This window comes from Myotis yumanensis, unplaced genomic scaffold (genome assembly GCF_028538775.1).
Source record: "Myotis yumanensis isolate MYYU_CA2020_CCGP unplaced genomic scaffold, mMyoYum1.0.hap1 SCAF_4, whole genome shotgun sequence".
Lineage (NCBI taxonomy): Eukaryota > Metazoa > Chordata > Mammalia > Chiroptera > Vespertilionidae > Myotis > Myotis yumanensis.
This window is the reverse complement of record NW_027223755.1, coordinates 36,829,281-36,844,064: the sequence shown is the minus strand read 5'-3', so window position 1 is coordinate 36,844,064 and position 14,784 is coordinate 36,829,281. Positions and strand designations below refer to the sequence as shown.

The window sequence follows — 14,784 nt, the reverse complement described above, 5'->3', positions numbered from 1 at the left end:
ATGAGAATCCATGGTTAAGAAACCCTAGCTGAAGCTGAGTGTCACAAGGACCGGGCCCAGCCAATCAGGAACCAAAGCTGTATTGTCTCTTGAAAGTCATATTGTCATTTTCCTCCTTGCACCTTCTCTTGTCTGTCTGCCCCTCTCTCTTCTGGCCTCCTCCACGTGCTCATCATGCACACACCTAATATGGTTGGCCAAGCTATTCTCTCTTCATCTCCACCTTGTAGTTCCATCTCTCATTCATTTGACTATATCTCTATCTCTCCATTCAAATTCTTAGGAGATCATATTGTTTCAGTTTAGTCTAAAGTTTGGTGTCCATGGCACCTGGGATATTTTCTAGTCCGTTTAGCTGCAGAAGATGTTAATATATAAATGCTATTTCTTTCTGAGGTTTTGCATGGGAAAACCAAATATGCCCAGCATAACAGTACATATTTTTTTGCATAAGTGGATATTCATTGTGTGTTACGTAAACTTTGCAAAATGGGCTTAAGCTTTCTAGTACAGGTTAAGTGGCTTTTTACCATTTTTCATCACAATCAGCCAATATTTTACATATTTAGCATATTTTAATTGCCCAAATATGTGCCAGGTTGAATTGAGTTATGAAGGCAGCTTACTTGCCTTCTAAGATATTTTTGGATATTATCTCCCTTAATACTTAATACAGTTGGAGAGTGGTCAGAGGTTCAGGAAAGTCATTTATTTCAGCAAATCTTATTTAATTTTTGGAGGTTTTCTTTTAAAAAATATGTATTTTTAATGTATTTTTATTGATTTTAGAGAGGAAGGGAGAGGGAGAGAGAGAAACATCAATGATGAGAAAGAATCATTCATCGGCTGCCTCCTGCACGCTCCACACTGGGGATCAAGTCGCCCAACCTGGGCATATGCCCTGGCTGGGAATTGAATCGTGACCTCCTGGTTCATAGGTCAACACTCAACCACTGAGCGACGCTGGTCAGGCTATTTTTATTCTTTAATATATTTTTTATTTCAGAGAAGAAGGGAGAGAGAGAAACATCAATGATGAGAGAGAATCATTGATTGGCTAAATCTTATTTAACTTTGTGTGCTAGGCACTATTCGAGTTTCTTAGGAGACAGCAGTGAATAAGACATAACAAGTACTGCTTATAGTGGTGGGAACTTTATAAGGTGGCCGATAGTGATACATGCTGTAGAGAAAAGTAGGGAAAGGGGTTAGACAGAGTGAGATTGGAAGTGGGATGCCTTTCTAAAAAGAAAGGTCAGGAAACTTTTTTGAGGTAACATTTGAGTAGAGTTCTGAAGGTAATGAGAGCCACACACACAAATGAGGGAGAACCTCCCAGGCAAAGGAAATGACAAGTGCAAAGGCCATAAGACTAGCATGTTTTGCATGTTCAGGAAGCAGCAAAGAAACAGTGCAGCTGAGTGGATTGAGCAAGGAGGAGAGATTAAAGAGACAGAGGTAAGACGGGTAGTGAGGGGTCAGGTCATTTGTAGGCCATTGTAAGATCTTCAGCATTTACTTTGAGTTGGGAATCCATTGGAGGATTTTGAATCAAAGTTTCAGGGGAAGAAGCAGTCCAATCTGTTAGGACCAATGGATAGTAGTGGTTGGTTGGAGCCGAGTACATTTTGCAAATGAAGCTCAGGATTTGCCAATAGATGCACAGGTGGAGTATGAAAGGTTTTGACCTAGGCAAGTGGAATTTAATGAGATGGAGAAGTCTGAATAAAGAGTACTTTGGAGAGGAAACCAAGATGGCGGCATAGGTAAACACCGGAGTTTGCTGCCTCAAACAACCACTTCAAAAATACAACTAAAAGACGGAACGGACATCATCCAGAACCACAGGAAGGCTGGCTGAGTGGAAGTTCTACAACTAGGAGGAAAGAGAAAAGCATACCATGACTCAGAGGAGGCGCAGTGCTGAAGTGAAATACTAAGGTGTGGAGCGCGTGTGGAGCGCATGCGGAGCGGGCTGGCGGCTGAGGGCGCAGTTGTCTTTTTCAATTGGGAGGGAGTCTCAGGCTCTGAGCTCCAGTTCTGGGCGAGTCTCTAGGGACCCAGACTCATACGGGAGAAGCGGGACTGTCTGGCATCGCTCAGAACCGTAGGGCAGCTTTCTCTCCAAGGGGCTTGCAGCAATTACCGGGACACTGAGAAGCAGAGCTTCTGAGGGCAAGACTGAGAGCAGCCATAATTGCTAACCCCGCCCTGTTGATCCCAGGACCCGCCCCGCCCAAGCCCTAAAGGGAGGCTTTTGCTGGATAGCCTCAGGCAAAGGCTAGATTAGCACCTCCCTAGAGATCCAGGAAGCCCAGAGGTCAGAGTGGGACCATCCAGTTTGCAGCTCTGTGGAACCATAAAAGACACACTCAGGGGGCAGACTCAGTGAGCACCAAAGCCCCATTGAAGCAAGTCTTGCCCCAGAGGGGTGTCTCCAGCACAGAAATTCTCCCACTGCAGACACAGCTGATTCTCACAGCCAATTGGCCTGGAGGTCAATTCCTCCCAGTGATAACTACAGCAATCAAGGCTTAATTACAACAAGACTGTGCACAGAGCCCACAAGGGGGTGCACCAAGAGTGTCTATCTCAGGTAATTGGGACACTTGGCACAGAAAGTCACTCTATCGACACAGCAAAGCATAAAAAAATGCCGAGACATAGAAACAGGACACAAACGACAGAATTGGAGTAAAGCAAACTGTTGGATATAGAGTTCAGGGCCACACTTTTAAGGTCTTTAAAGAACTGTCTAGAAGCCGCTGATAAATTTAATAAGGCCCTCGAAAAGACTGGTGAGACTGCCGATAAATGTAGTGAGATCTTCAAGAAGACTGGTGAGACTGCCGATAAATGTAGTGAGATCCTCAAGAAATCTAATGAGACCCTCGATGTTGTGATAAAGAACCAACTAGAAATTAAGCATACACTGACTGAAATAAAGAATATTATACAGACTCCCAACAGCAGACCAGAGGAGCTCAAGAATCAAGTCAAAGATTTGAAATACGAAGAAGCAAAAAACACCCAACCAGAAAAGCAAAATGAAAAAGAATCCAAAAATATGAAGATAGAGTAAGGAGCCTCTGGGACAGCTTCTAGTGTACCAACATCCGAATTATAGGGGTGCCAGAAGATGAGAGAGAGCAAGATACTGAAAACCTATTTGAAGAAATAATGACAGAAAACTTCCCCTACCTGATGAAAGAAAGACTTACAAGTCTAGGAAGCGCAGAGAACCCCAAACAAAAGGAATCCAAAGAGGACCACACCAAGACACATCATAATTAAAATGCCAAGAGCAAAAGACAAAGAGAGAATCCTAAAAGCAGCAAGAGAGAGAAAATCAGTTACATACAAGGGAATACCCATACAACTGTCAGCTGATTTCTCAACAGAAACTTTGCAGGCCAGAAGGGAGTGGCAAGAAATATTCAAAGTAATGAATACCAAGAACCTACAACCAAGACTACTTTATCCAGCACAGCTATCATTCAGAAGTGAAGGCCAGATAAAGAGCTTCACAGATAAGAAAAGGCTAAAGGAGTTCATCACCACCAAACCAGTATTATATGAAATGCTGAAAGGTATCCTTTAAGAAGAGGAAGAAGAAGAAAAAGATACAAATTATGAACAACAAATACACATCTATCAACAAGTGAATCTAAAAATCAAGTGAATAAATAATCTGATGAACAGTAAAAAAAAAAAAAAGTAGTACTTTGGTGGAAAGGAAGGATAGAAGTTGAGTTTGGGCATATGAAGTTTGAGATGCTCTTAATGGGAGTTGGATATGAGTAGAGTTCAGAGGAGAGATCTGGACTGGAGATGAAAATTTAGAAGTTAGCCTAGATATTGAATTTAAAGCCGTTCAACAGGATGAGATAGCCAAAGGAAGTGCGTTTAATAGAGATGTCAGAGGAAAACTCGGGTACTCCAATGTTTAGAGATCAGATATGAAGAGAAGCAATAAAGGAAACAGAACTCTCCGTGAATGAGGAGGGAAGTCTTGGAAATCAAATGAAAATGTTTTGAGGAGGGAGTGATAGACCACATCAAAGCTACTGATGGATCAAATGCTCATAACAAAAGTAGGATGAGACTGAAGTATTCATTGAATTCAGCAATGTGGAGGTCATCAGAGACCCTCATAAGAGCTGTTTTGGTGGCCTAGAGAAGGTAAAATTCTGGTGGGAGGAAATGTAAGAAAGAAAACAGTATACATAAACAACTGAAAGCAGTGTATATAAACAACTTTTTAAAAGAATTTTGTGTTTTTGAATTATTTGTTAATTTGCACATAAGTAAAAATAATATAGCTGTTTTAGAAAGTTATTTTTGTAATCTTGTTTCAGTTGTGAATATGTATATCAATGCGCAAATTTTTCAATATAGAATTTATTCCTGATTATTAAAAAAGTTTGAAAAAATATGGAGTTAAAATAACGTGCAAGGAACGTTTAGAAAAGACACTGAGGATATTAGGCATGTTACTAATGTGGGCACAGTGGAAGGATTTTAGGAAGTTGGAGAGGTTGGGATATGTGAGAAAGGAAGAAGTTTAGAAACATAAAAGTGAGTGTCAGGGCATTTGAATCAAAAGCCTCTGAATTAGAGCATTTTCCCCTAAATCCTATTTCTTCTTCACATTGGCAGTGGATAAAGGGAAGATACAAGTAAACTTGACTACACCAAAGTTAAATATACAGAACAGATCCTACAAGGATTAGGGCAGGGGTCCTCAAACTTTTTAAACAGGGGGCCAGTTCACTGTCCCTCAGAACGTTGGAGGGCCGGACTATAGTTTAAAAAAAAAACTAGGAACAAATTCATATGCACACTGCACATATCTTATTTTGAAGTAAAAAAACAAAACGGGAACAAATACAATATTTGTATTTGCATGTGGCCCGCGGGCCATAGTTTGAGGACCCCTGGGTTAGGGAATACCTCTTGGCCCACAAAAGACTCATCTGTACCCTGTTAAAGTGAACTCTTGTTTCACCTATGTGTGAAATTGATTTAGTCCTTAAGTTAGTCATTTCATATATAACCTGAATTCTTCCACACTGTGACTTTTAGCTAGATGAGTGTTCCTCCCTCCACCCTCTCCTTCTAGCTTTGTTTCTCTTTACCACAGTTAGCCTGAATACCTGATGCTAATGCTGGACTATGGAGGGTTAGATGTATAAACTTTAGTTAGGAAGATCATTGAGAGACTTCAAAGATACTGGTAATAATGTTTCTTAAGCTCAATGGTGGGCATGCAGGGTGTTATTTTTTTTTTTTTTACATGCCTTACATGTTTTATAACTATTATTTTGCCTGCAATATTTAATAAAATGTTTTTGGATAATTAGGTTTTTAGAATTGTTGACAAAATTTTTCTTGATTCAGCATTTTTTAGCTAAATCTTCTATTTCTGGATGATAGGAGAGAATGGCAATGTCCATTTCCAGTGAATATTGAAGAGTTTAGATTGAGGGTGTTTTTCTTTTGTCGAAGTAAGCAGTGTGATGTCTTCTGCATCCAGGAGCCAGCTTAACATGTTGATTGTGGTGAGACTTGGCAGCCGTAACATACATTGACTCAAAGACTTCACTGTGGTGGCCTGAGCTCTGATACATTCAGTGTAATGCCTGGAAATTGTCAACTCTTGCAAGTTTGGCAAGTTGTCCAGTACTTGAAAGAAATTTCTATATCCTTCCTCTGTAATCTTGTGATTCAGTGAAAGGTCTAAGTTCTCAAGTTTCTGGAAACCTCCACTGATTGCTACTTTGGCTGTAAAAGCAAAATATTAATGAAATGGGAATCATAAGACTTTTGTTTCAGTAATGATAGACTAGATTATTTGAACCAACCTCCTCTCTCATCACCACTGGAAATAGAAAATGCCAATAAATAAATACATACACACATACATACATATATTTACGCACACATATACACATATAAATCAGGGGTGAGGAACCTTTTTCACCAAGGGCTATTTGGATATTTATAACATCACTCATGACCATATACAATTATCAACTTAAAAATTATCCTGCTGCCATAACCGGTTTGGCTCAGTGGATAGAGCCTGTGGACTCAAGGGTCCCAGGTTCGATTCCGGTCAAGGGCATGTACCTTGGTTGCGGGCATATCCCCAGTAGGGAGTGTGCAGGAGGCAGCTGATCGATGTTTCTCTCTTATCGATGTTTCTAACTCTGTCCCTCTCCCTCTCTGTAAAAAATCAATCAAATATATTAAAAAATAAAAATTATCCTGCTGTATTTAGTCAAACATTTAATTAACTCTCCCCTAATGCCTTGGAAGGGCCAGACCAAATGATTTCATGGGCCTTATACAGCCCGCAGGCCAGACATTCCCCATCCCTCCTCTAAAATCAATAAAAACATAAAAAATTTGCCCTAGCAGGTTTGGCTTAGTGGATAGAGCGTCCACCAGCGAACTGAAAGGTCCCAGGTTTGATTCCAATCAAGGGCACATGCCCGGGTTGTGGGCTCGATCCCAAGTGGGGGACTTGCGGGAGGTGGCCGATCCATGATTCTCTCTTATCATGGATGTTTCTATCTCTCCCTCCCTCTTCTTTCCTCTCTGAAATCAATAAAAATATATTTAAAAACAAAAACAAAAGTGTATTTAAAAAACATTTTTTTTAAAGAACACAGACTTGAGAGCTTGTATAGTCTCAAATGGGAGGACATCTTTTACTTTCAAATCTGACCAGGACATTAGAGGGAACAAACGATAAGATAGAGATAATGAAGTGGGTTGAACATTTTTAGAGAGAGAAAAATCTGTATAGACATTTTTTAAAGTATTTTTTAATTGATATCAGAGAGGAAGGGGAGATAGAAACATCAATGATGAGAGATAATCATTGGTCGGCCATCTCCTGCATGCCACTAGAGATTGTGCCTGCAACCAGGGCATGTGCCTTGACCAGGAATTGAACCGTGATCTCCTGGTTCATAGGTTGACACTCAAACCATTAAGCCACACTGGCCGGGCAATCGTATAGACATTTTGTAGCAGAAAACTTGAATAATATCACTGGCTTCATGCAAGCTGAAACGTTTTTTAAATCCTCATCTGAGGACATGTTTGGGAGGAACCAAGATGGCAGCATAGGTAAACACCAGAGTTTGCTGCCTCGAACAACCACTTCAAAAATACAACTAAAAGACAGAACAGACATCATCCAGAACCACAGGAAGGCTGGCTGAGTGTAATTCTACAACTAGAAGGAAAGAGAAAAGCATACCGCGTCTCAGAGGAGGCGCAGTGCAGAAGTAAAATACTAAGGTGCGGAGGTTGCATGTGGAGTGGGCTGGCGGCTGAGGGTGCGGTTGTCGTTTTCAATCAGGAGGGAGTCTCAGGCTCTAAGCTCCAGTTCCGGGCGAGTCTCTAGGGACCCAGACTCATACGGGAGAAGCGGGACTGTCTGGCATCTCTCAGAACCCTAGGGCAGCTTTCTCTCCAAGGGGCTTGCAGCGATTACTGGGACACTGAGAAGCAGAGCCTCTGAGGGCAAGACTGAGAGCAGCCGTAACTGCTAGCCCTGCCCTGTTGATCCAGTGGGACCTGCCCCGCCCAAGCCCTGAAGGGAGGCTTTTGCTGGATAGCCTCAGGCAAAGGCTAGATTAGCACCTCCCTAGAGATCCAGGAGCCAGGAAGCCCAGAGGTCAGAGTGGGACCATCCAGTTTGCAACTCCGTGGAACCATAAAAGACACACTCAGGGGGCAGACTCAGTGAGCACCAAAGCCCCATTGAAGCAAGTCTTGCCCCAGAGGGGTGTCTCCAGCACAGAAGTTCTCCCACTGCAGACACAGCTGATTCTCACAGCCAAATGGCCTGGAGGTCAATTCCTCCCAGTGATAACTACAGCAATCAAGGCTTAATTACAACAAGACTGTGCACAGAGCCCACAAGGGGGTGCACCAAGAGTGTCTATCTCAGGTAATTGGGACACTTGGCACAGAAAGGCACTCTATCGACACAGTGAAGCATAAAAAATGCCGAGACATAGAAACAGGACACAAACGACAGAATTGGAGTAAAGCAAACTCTTGGATATAGAGTTCAGGGCCACACTTTTAAGGTCTTTAAAGAACTGTGTAGAAGCCACTGATAAATTTAGTAAGGCTCTTGAAAAGACTGGTGAGACCGCCGATAAATGTAGTGAGATCAGCCAAAACCGGTTTGGCTCAGTGGATGGAGCGTCGGCCTGCGGACTGAAGGGTCCCGGGTTCGATTCCCGTCAAGGGCATGTACTTGGGTTGCGGGCACATCCCCAGTGGGAGGTGTGCAGGAGGCAGCTGATTGGTGTTTCTCTCTCATCGATGTTTCTAACTCTCTATCTCCCTCCCTTCCTCTCTGTGAAAAATCAATAAAATATATTTTTTTTAAAAAATGTAGTGAGATTTACAAGAAATCTAGTGAGATCCTCGATGTTGTGATAAAGAACCAACTAGAAATTAAGCATACACTGACTGAAATAAAGAATATTATACAGACTCCCAACAGCAGACCAGAGGAGCTCAAGAATCAAGTCAAAGATTTGAAATACGAAGAAGCAAAAAACACCCAACCGGAAATGCAAAATGAAAAAAGAATCCAAAAATACGAAGATAGTGTAAAGGAGCCTCTGGGACATCCGAATTATAGGGGTGCCAGAAGAAGAGAGAGAGCAAGATATTGAAAACCTATTTGAAGAAATAATGACAGAAAACTTCCCCTACCTGGTGAAAGAAATAGACTTCCAAGTCCAGGAAGCGCAGAGAACCCCAAACAGAAGCTGATTTCTCAACAGAAACTTTGGAGGCCAGAAGGGAGTGGCAAGAAATATTCAAAGTAATGAATACCAAGAACCTACAACCAAGATTACTTTATCCAGCAAAGCTATCATTCAGAAGTGAAGGTCAGATAAAGAGCTTCACAGATAAGAAAAAGCTAAAGGAGTTCATCACCACTAAACCAGTATTATATGAAATGCTGAAAGGTATCCTTTAATAAGAGGAAGAAGAAGAAAAAGGTAAAGATACAAATTATGAACAACAAATACACATCTATCAACAAGTGAATCTAAAAATCAAGTGAATAAATAATCTGATGAACAGTATGAACTGATGATTGTAATAGAATCAGGGACATAGAAAGGGAATGGACTGACTATTCTTGCGGGGGGGAAGGGGTGTGGGGGGTGCGGGAAGAGATTGGACAATAATCGTGCACCTATAGATGAGGACAGTGGGTGGGGAGTGAGGGCAGAGGGTGGGGTGGGAACTGGATGGAGGGGAGTTATGATGGGAAAAAAGAGGAACCAATGTAATAATCTGAACAATAAAGATTTAATTTTAAAAAAAATCCTCATCTGAGGACATGTTTATTGATTTGAGAGAGGAAGAGAGAAGGAGGGAGGGAAAGAGGGAGGGAAAGAGAGCGAGAAAGATGGGCTGCCTCCCATACTCGCCTGATTGAGGATTGAAGCTGCAACATAGATATGCACCTTGACTGGAAACTGAACCCACAGTCTTTTTGGTGTACAGGAGAATCCTCCAACCAACTGAGCCACCCATCCAGGGCAAGGTGAACACTTTATCTGAGAGTAACTCACCAATTTCCATTACACTGTCATCATTTAAAGTCTTGAAAAATGAGAGAACTCGGAGACATCGAAGATGCTGACACTGCTGGATGATCAGTTTGGCCACCTGATGAATCCCATCCCCATTAGGAAGGATCAATTCTTCCAGATTGCTAAGAGAACCTAAAGTGTGGGCTATCAGAAGACAAAAAAAAAAAAAGGTTTTTCATACTGTGTTCTCAAACAGTGGTCTCTAGCCTCAAAATCATCCACAGTCCAAGAGGCCCCATGTAGCACAGAGACTGTTCCTCTTCCTCTCCAAGGACAAGAGAAAGGGGTCAGCCTACACCTTGATCTTTTTTTTTTTAATATATTTTTTTTATTGATTTCAGATAAGGGAGAGGGAGAAAGAGATAGAAACATCAATGAGAGGGAATTATTGATCCGCTGCCTCCTACATGACCCCTACTGGGAATCGAGCCTGCAACCCGAGCATGTGCCCTTGACCAAAATTGAACCTGGGACCCTTCAATCCACAAGCCGATGCTCTATACACTGAGCCAAACCAGCTAGGGCCACCTTGATCTTCATTACGACTTCCAGACAACCATTTTTTCACCCTCCCCAGTCTTTCCTGCACTGAAGTGCAGAATACCTATCACATACCCATTTCCTCTTTTAGATTGAAGCTACTTCTGGCATCCTGGATACTCTCCTAGCTCCTGACGGCCTTCTGCCCCCTTTCTTTCAGTCTCACCTCCTGCTATTATCTCAGTGACTTCTCCCTCTGCCTCACAGCACTAAAGACTCACAATCCACCACTCTATCTTTCCTTTTCCTTTTCACTTTGATTCCATCCTTAACATGGTACATTATAGATTACTTGATCCCTAAAAAGTTCTCTACTTCTGAGGCGTCACACCTGGAGATGTTTTGAACACTTTCTACCTTAAAACAATGTCCCAGGCCCTGATCAGATGGCTCAGTTGGTTGGAGTGTTGTCCTCGTACACTGAAAGGTTGGGAATTTGGTTCCCAGTCAGGGCCCATACCTGGGTTGCAGGTTTGATCCCTGGTTGGGGTGTGTACAGGAGGCAACCAATCAATGTTTCTCACATTGATGTTTCTCTTCCTCTCTCTAAAATCAGCGAAAAGCATATCCTCAGGTGAGGATTTAAAAAAAAAAATGTTCCAGCCTTTTGCTTTCACTGTCCCAGTTCTTAAATAAGCCATTTCTACAATAACTTGTGTTCCTTTTTGGGAAGCCAATATTCAGAAATCAAGATCTGGGCATCTGTTGTGCTCATTGCTATTAAGGTATTTTCTAGTGTCTCAGTTGACTGAGCTTAGAAATATAAATGTGTGTTTGTGTATAGAAATATATAGATAAATGGATATCTGTATCTGTGTATACGTTGATCTATTTATGTGAATAGGTTAAAACTATGAGTTCAGCCCACCGGTGCAGCTCAGTGGTTGAGTGTGGGGCAACCTCAAGTATGAACCAAGAGGTCACCGGTTCAATTCCAAATTAGGGCACATGCTCGAGTTGCAGGCTCTATCTTCAGTGTGGGGCATGCAGGAGACAGATGATCAATGATTCTCATCGATGTTTCTAGCTTTCCCTCTCGCTTCCTCTCTCTCTAAAATCAATAAAAATGCTTTTTAAAAAAACACCATGGGTTCACACCAATATCTCCAATTCTAATTTAATACCTCAGGGTTCTTTCTAACCTACCCTTTCAATATTTATAAATTCCTTCTCTAACAGTGAGGAAACTTGGCTCTCATTATACTGAGCGTATTTGTTTAATCAACCTGTTGTATACACCAGGCACTTCCTTGACCCCTGATCCTGCCTCTGCCCCATTCAGCCCTCCTGCTCTTCCCCTACCCACACAGCTGCCTCCAAAGGAAGAAAAGAGGAGGAGGAGACCCAAGTGATCCTTAAGCATGCTAAAGTTTAAAAGGAACTAACTTCACTCCATATCTCCACTGACTCACCTTATGTTTTCCTGAGTTAAAAAGACATAATCCCCAAATACAGCCGCTTATGCTAAGTCCCATGTCACCAAACCAAGACTTCGGCTTTCAGCTCTCCCAGAAATAGCATCTTAAACCAGGTGATCAGGAATCATCTGAGCAGCACTAGTTAGGTTACCAGCCTTTAGAACTCTGCCATCCCCTAAAGCAGTGATTCTCAACCTGTGGGTCGCGACCCCTTTGGGGGTCGAACGACCCTTTCACAGGGGTCGCCTAAGACCATCAGAAAACACATATATAATTACATATTGTTTTTGTGATTAATCACTATGCTTTAATTATGTTCAATTTGTAACAAAATACATCCTGCATATCAGATATTTACATTACGATTCATAACAGTAGCAAAATTACAGTTATGAAGTAGCAACAAAAATAATTTTATGGTTGGAAGTCACCACAACATGAGGAACTGTATTAAAGGGTCGAGGCATTAGGAAGATTGAGAACCACTGCCCTAAAGGAAATTATCCTTGCAATCACCAACCAACATTTTTACCTGGTATAACTTCCTCGTTCCTGCTCCCTTCTGCCTATAAAAGTCATCTGTGTAGCTCCTCAGAGCTCCTTTCTGTCTGCTAAACAGGATATTCCCCAATTCAAATCCATTTTTACTTAAATAAACTTAAAATTGTTAATATGCCTCAGTTTGTTTTTTCCCCGATCAGCATACATTATTTTTGTAATCATAAAAAAATGAAAAAGTAATTAAGCTCTTTTTATAGCTAGTCATTTTGTTAAATCTGGGTTTTCACATATTGAGTTTTCTTAACCTTAAAAGATAATTTTATCTATATCCCAGAAACTTAAAACAACAGACTTAACATGTTTGGAACGGGTACCTGCCAATGAAATTGCATAGTGGTGTAATGACCCATAAGGCACTCTGAGAATAATCAAGGCATGTGAGGGTAAAAGTTGAGCAGCCCTGTCCCTTCCTCCTAATTAGCCAGGGTAGTTAATACATATTATGATTTGTTGTAGCTAATGCAAAATAGATGGAAGGATTTTGGAGGAAGAGAATAAAGAATAAGTAAAAGGCACTGTTTTGTATACATACCAAATTTTTCAGATGTTTCCTTATCGGGAAATTCTTGGAATTTAAGATCTAATATCTTCAGAGAAATAAAATTTGTCAGAATGGTGACTATAAAAGGAAAAATAAAAATCTAGTTATGTCAGTTACAACTCATATACCAAAAAGTAATGTGATTAAAGAATACTTTTAAAGTGATAGAAAATAATACAGTAATTCAGATAGAATTAATTAGTATGACTAAATAGGTAAGTCTTTGTGCAGGAAATAATTCTGATAACTAGAAATATTTAAACTTTTAGAAACAAATACAACTTATTTGATAACTCATTTAAGATCATATATCTATTACAATAGTTCTTCGGCATCAATTGCATATTTAAAATTTGGCTATTTTTAAAAACTGCCTTAAACCAAAATTTTAAAATTGTAACTCTTACCAAATGGGATGGGTTTAAAAAATGCTCCAGAAAACTTAATTTCTTTGAGTTTCTTGCAGGAAGCGAGTACAGTCAAGAGAGACTCAAAATCCGAAAAGAAATTACATTGCAGATGGAAAACATTAAGGTTTGGAGAATTCTCAATTAATTTAACTGTAAAATATCAAGGATTTAAGAAATTAGGGAAGACTGCAAATTTCTATTAGGATTAGTCACATAATTTGTTATTTTGGTTCAACAATATTGAATTAAAACAAAGCACCACGATGTAATGATCCATCAATCAGGCCACTTTGGCTGAGGTTCAGGTTCTACAATTAACTAGTGAGCTATGTGAACTTGAACTGAGCCTTTCTGGGGATCAGCTTTCTGTAAAAGAAGGGCATTGGCTCAATAAAGTCACTTTCAGCTTTATTTCTTTTTTTTTTTTTCACCTTCAGCTTTAATATCTTTTTTAAAAAATATATTTTATTGATTTTTTACAGAGAGGAAGGGAGAGGGATAGAGAACCAGAAACATCGATGAGAGAGAAACATCAATCAGCTGCCTCCTGCACGCCCCCACTGGGGATGTGCCTGCAACCAAGGTACATGCCCTTGACCGGAATCGAACCCGGGACCCTTGAGTCTGCAGGCCGATGCTCTATCCACTGAGCCAAACCGGTTCTGGCATAGCTTTAATATCTTAATGCTTCTGAGTGTGCACATGACATTTACACAATAGGAATACTATACAAAGAAACAAAAGCGATGACAACTCTGAAACAAAAATCTAAATTTGATGCGTAAATTGCTAACAGATTTAAGAAAATAACTTCTTCCTGCTTCAGCTCAGTGAATGCCACTCTGCATGTCAGTTCCATAGAGATTTACATTTCCTCAATCTTTATTGTTCCGTCTTTACTGAGCTAAGGAATTGATGATGCCTAAGTCATTTTGCTAAATGATGTATTTAAGAAAGGTGGTTGCACATGTTGTCCATTAACCATGAGCATAGGCTGGTGAGAAAAACAGGGAAATGTTTCCAATTGCTACCAATCAGCATACTTCCTTCCACCTAATTTGGCAGGTATCTGTAACTTTAAAATAAAATAAAAGAACTCTACAAATTATTTTGAAGAGACAGTGTACCAGTGGTTAAAGCTCAGCCTTGCCCTAACCGGTTTGGCTTGGTGGATAGAGCATCAGCCTGCGAACTCAGGGGTCCCAGGTTCGATTCCGGTCAAGGGCATGTACCTTGGTTGCGGGCACATCCCCAGTGGGGAGTGTGCAGGAGGCAGCTGATCGATGTTTCTCTCTCATCGATGTTTCTAACTCTCTATCCCTCTCCCTTCCTGTCTGTAAAAAGTCAATAATATATATATATTTTAAAAAGCTCAGCCTTGGTAGTAGTTAGAATTCCTGTGTTTGAATCACAGGCTACCATTTCCTTAGTTGGGGTGAACTTGAGCAATTACCTCTTAATACCTCAATTTCCCAGCTGTAAAAATGAGAATAACAGTATTTTCCCTCTTGAATGGATAAGAAGGTTAAATGATCTCATATTTGTAAAGTGCTTGTAATAATTTCCTAGCATGTAGTAAGGGCTCAATAATTACAAATAGCTCTCTATTCTCTTAATGAGAAAGTGCTATTCCCCCAATTTACCATGGATACAGGCTTTACCCATAG

At 40.7% G+C, this 14,784-nt stretch overlaps 1 protein-coding gene across 1 annotated transcript in view; it reads right to left on the bottom strand.

Annotated features, from left to right (window-relative positions):
* Positions 1-4,353: 4,353 nt before the first annotated feature.
* NAIP (NLR family apoptosis inhibitory protein) overlaps positions 4,354-14,784 on the bottom strand; it is a 45,615-nt gene continuing 35,184 nt past the window's right edge. Inside the window, exons 12-15 of the mRNA XM_070412139.1 lie at positions 13,115-13,267; positions 12,699-12,785; positions 9,627-9,791; positions 4,354-5,784 (exon numbers count right to left, since the gene is read on the bottom strand). Coding sequence (XP_070268240.1) covers positions 5,420-5,784; positions 9,627-9,791; positions 12,699-12,785; positions 13,115-13,267 — 770 coding nt within the window. The 3' untranslated portion in view covers positions 4,354-5,419. The remainder of the gene's footprint in view (positions 5,785-9,626; positions 9,792-12,698; positions 12,786-13,114; positions 13,268-14,784) is intronic.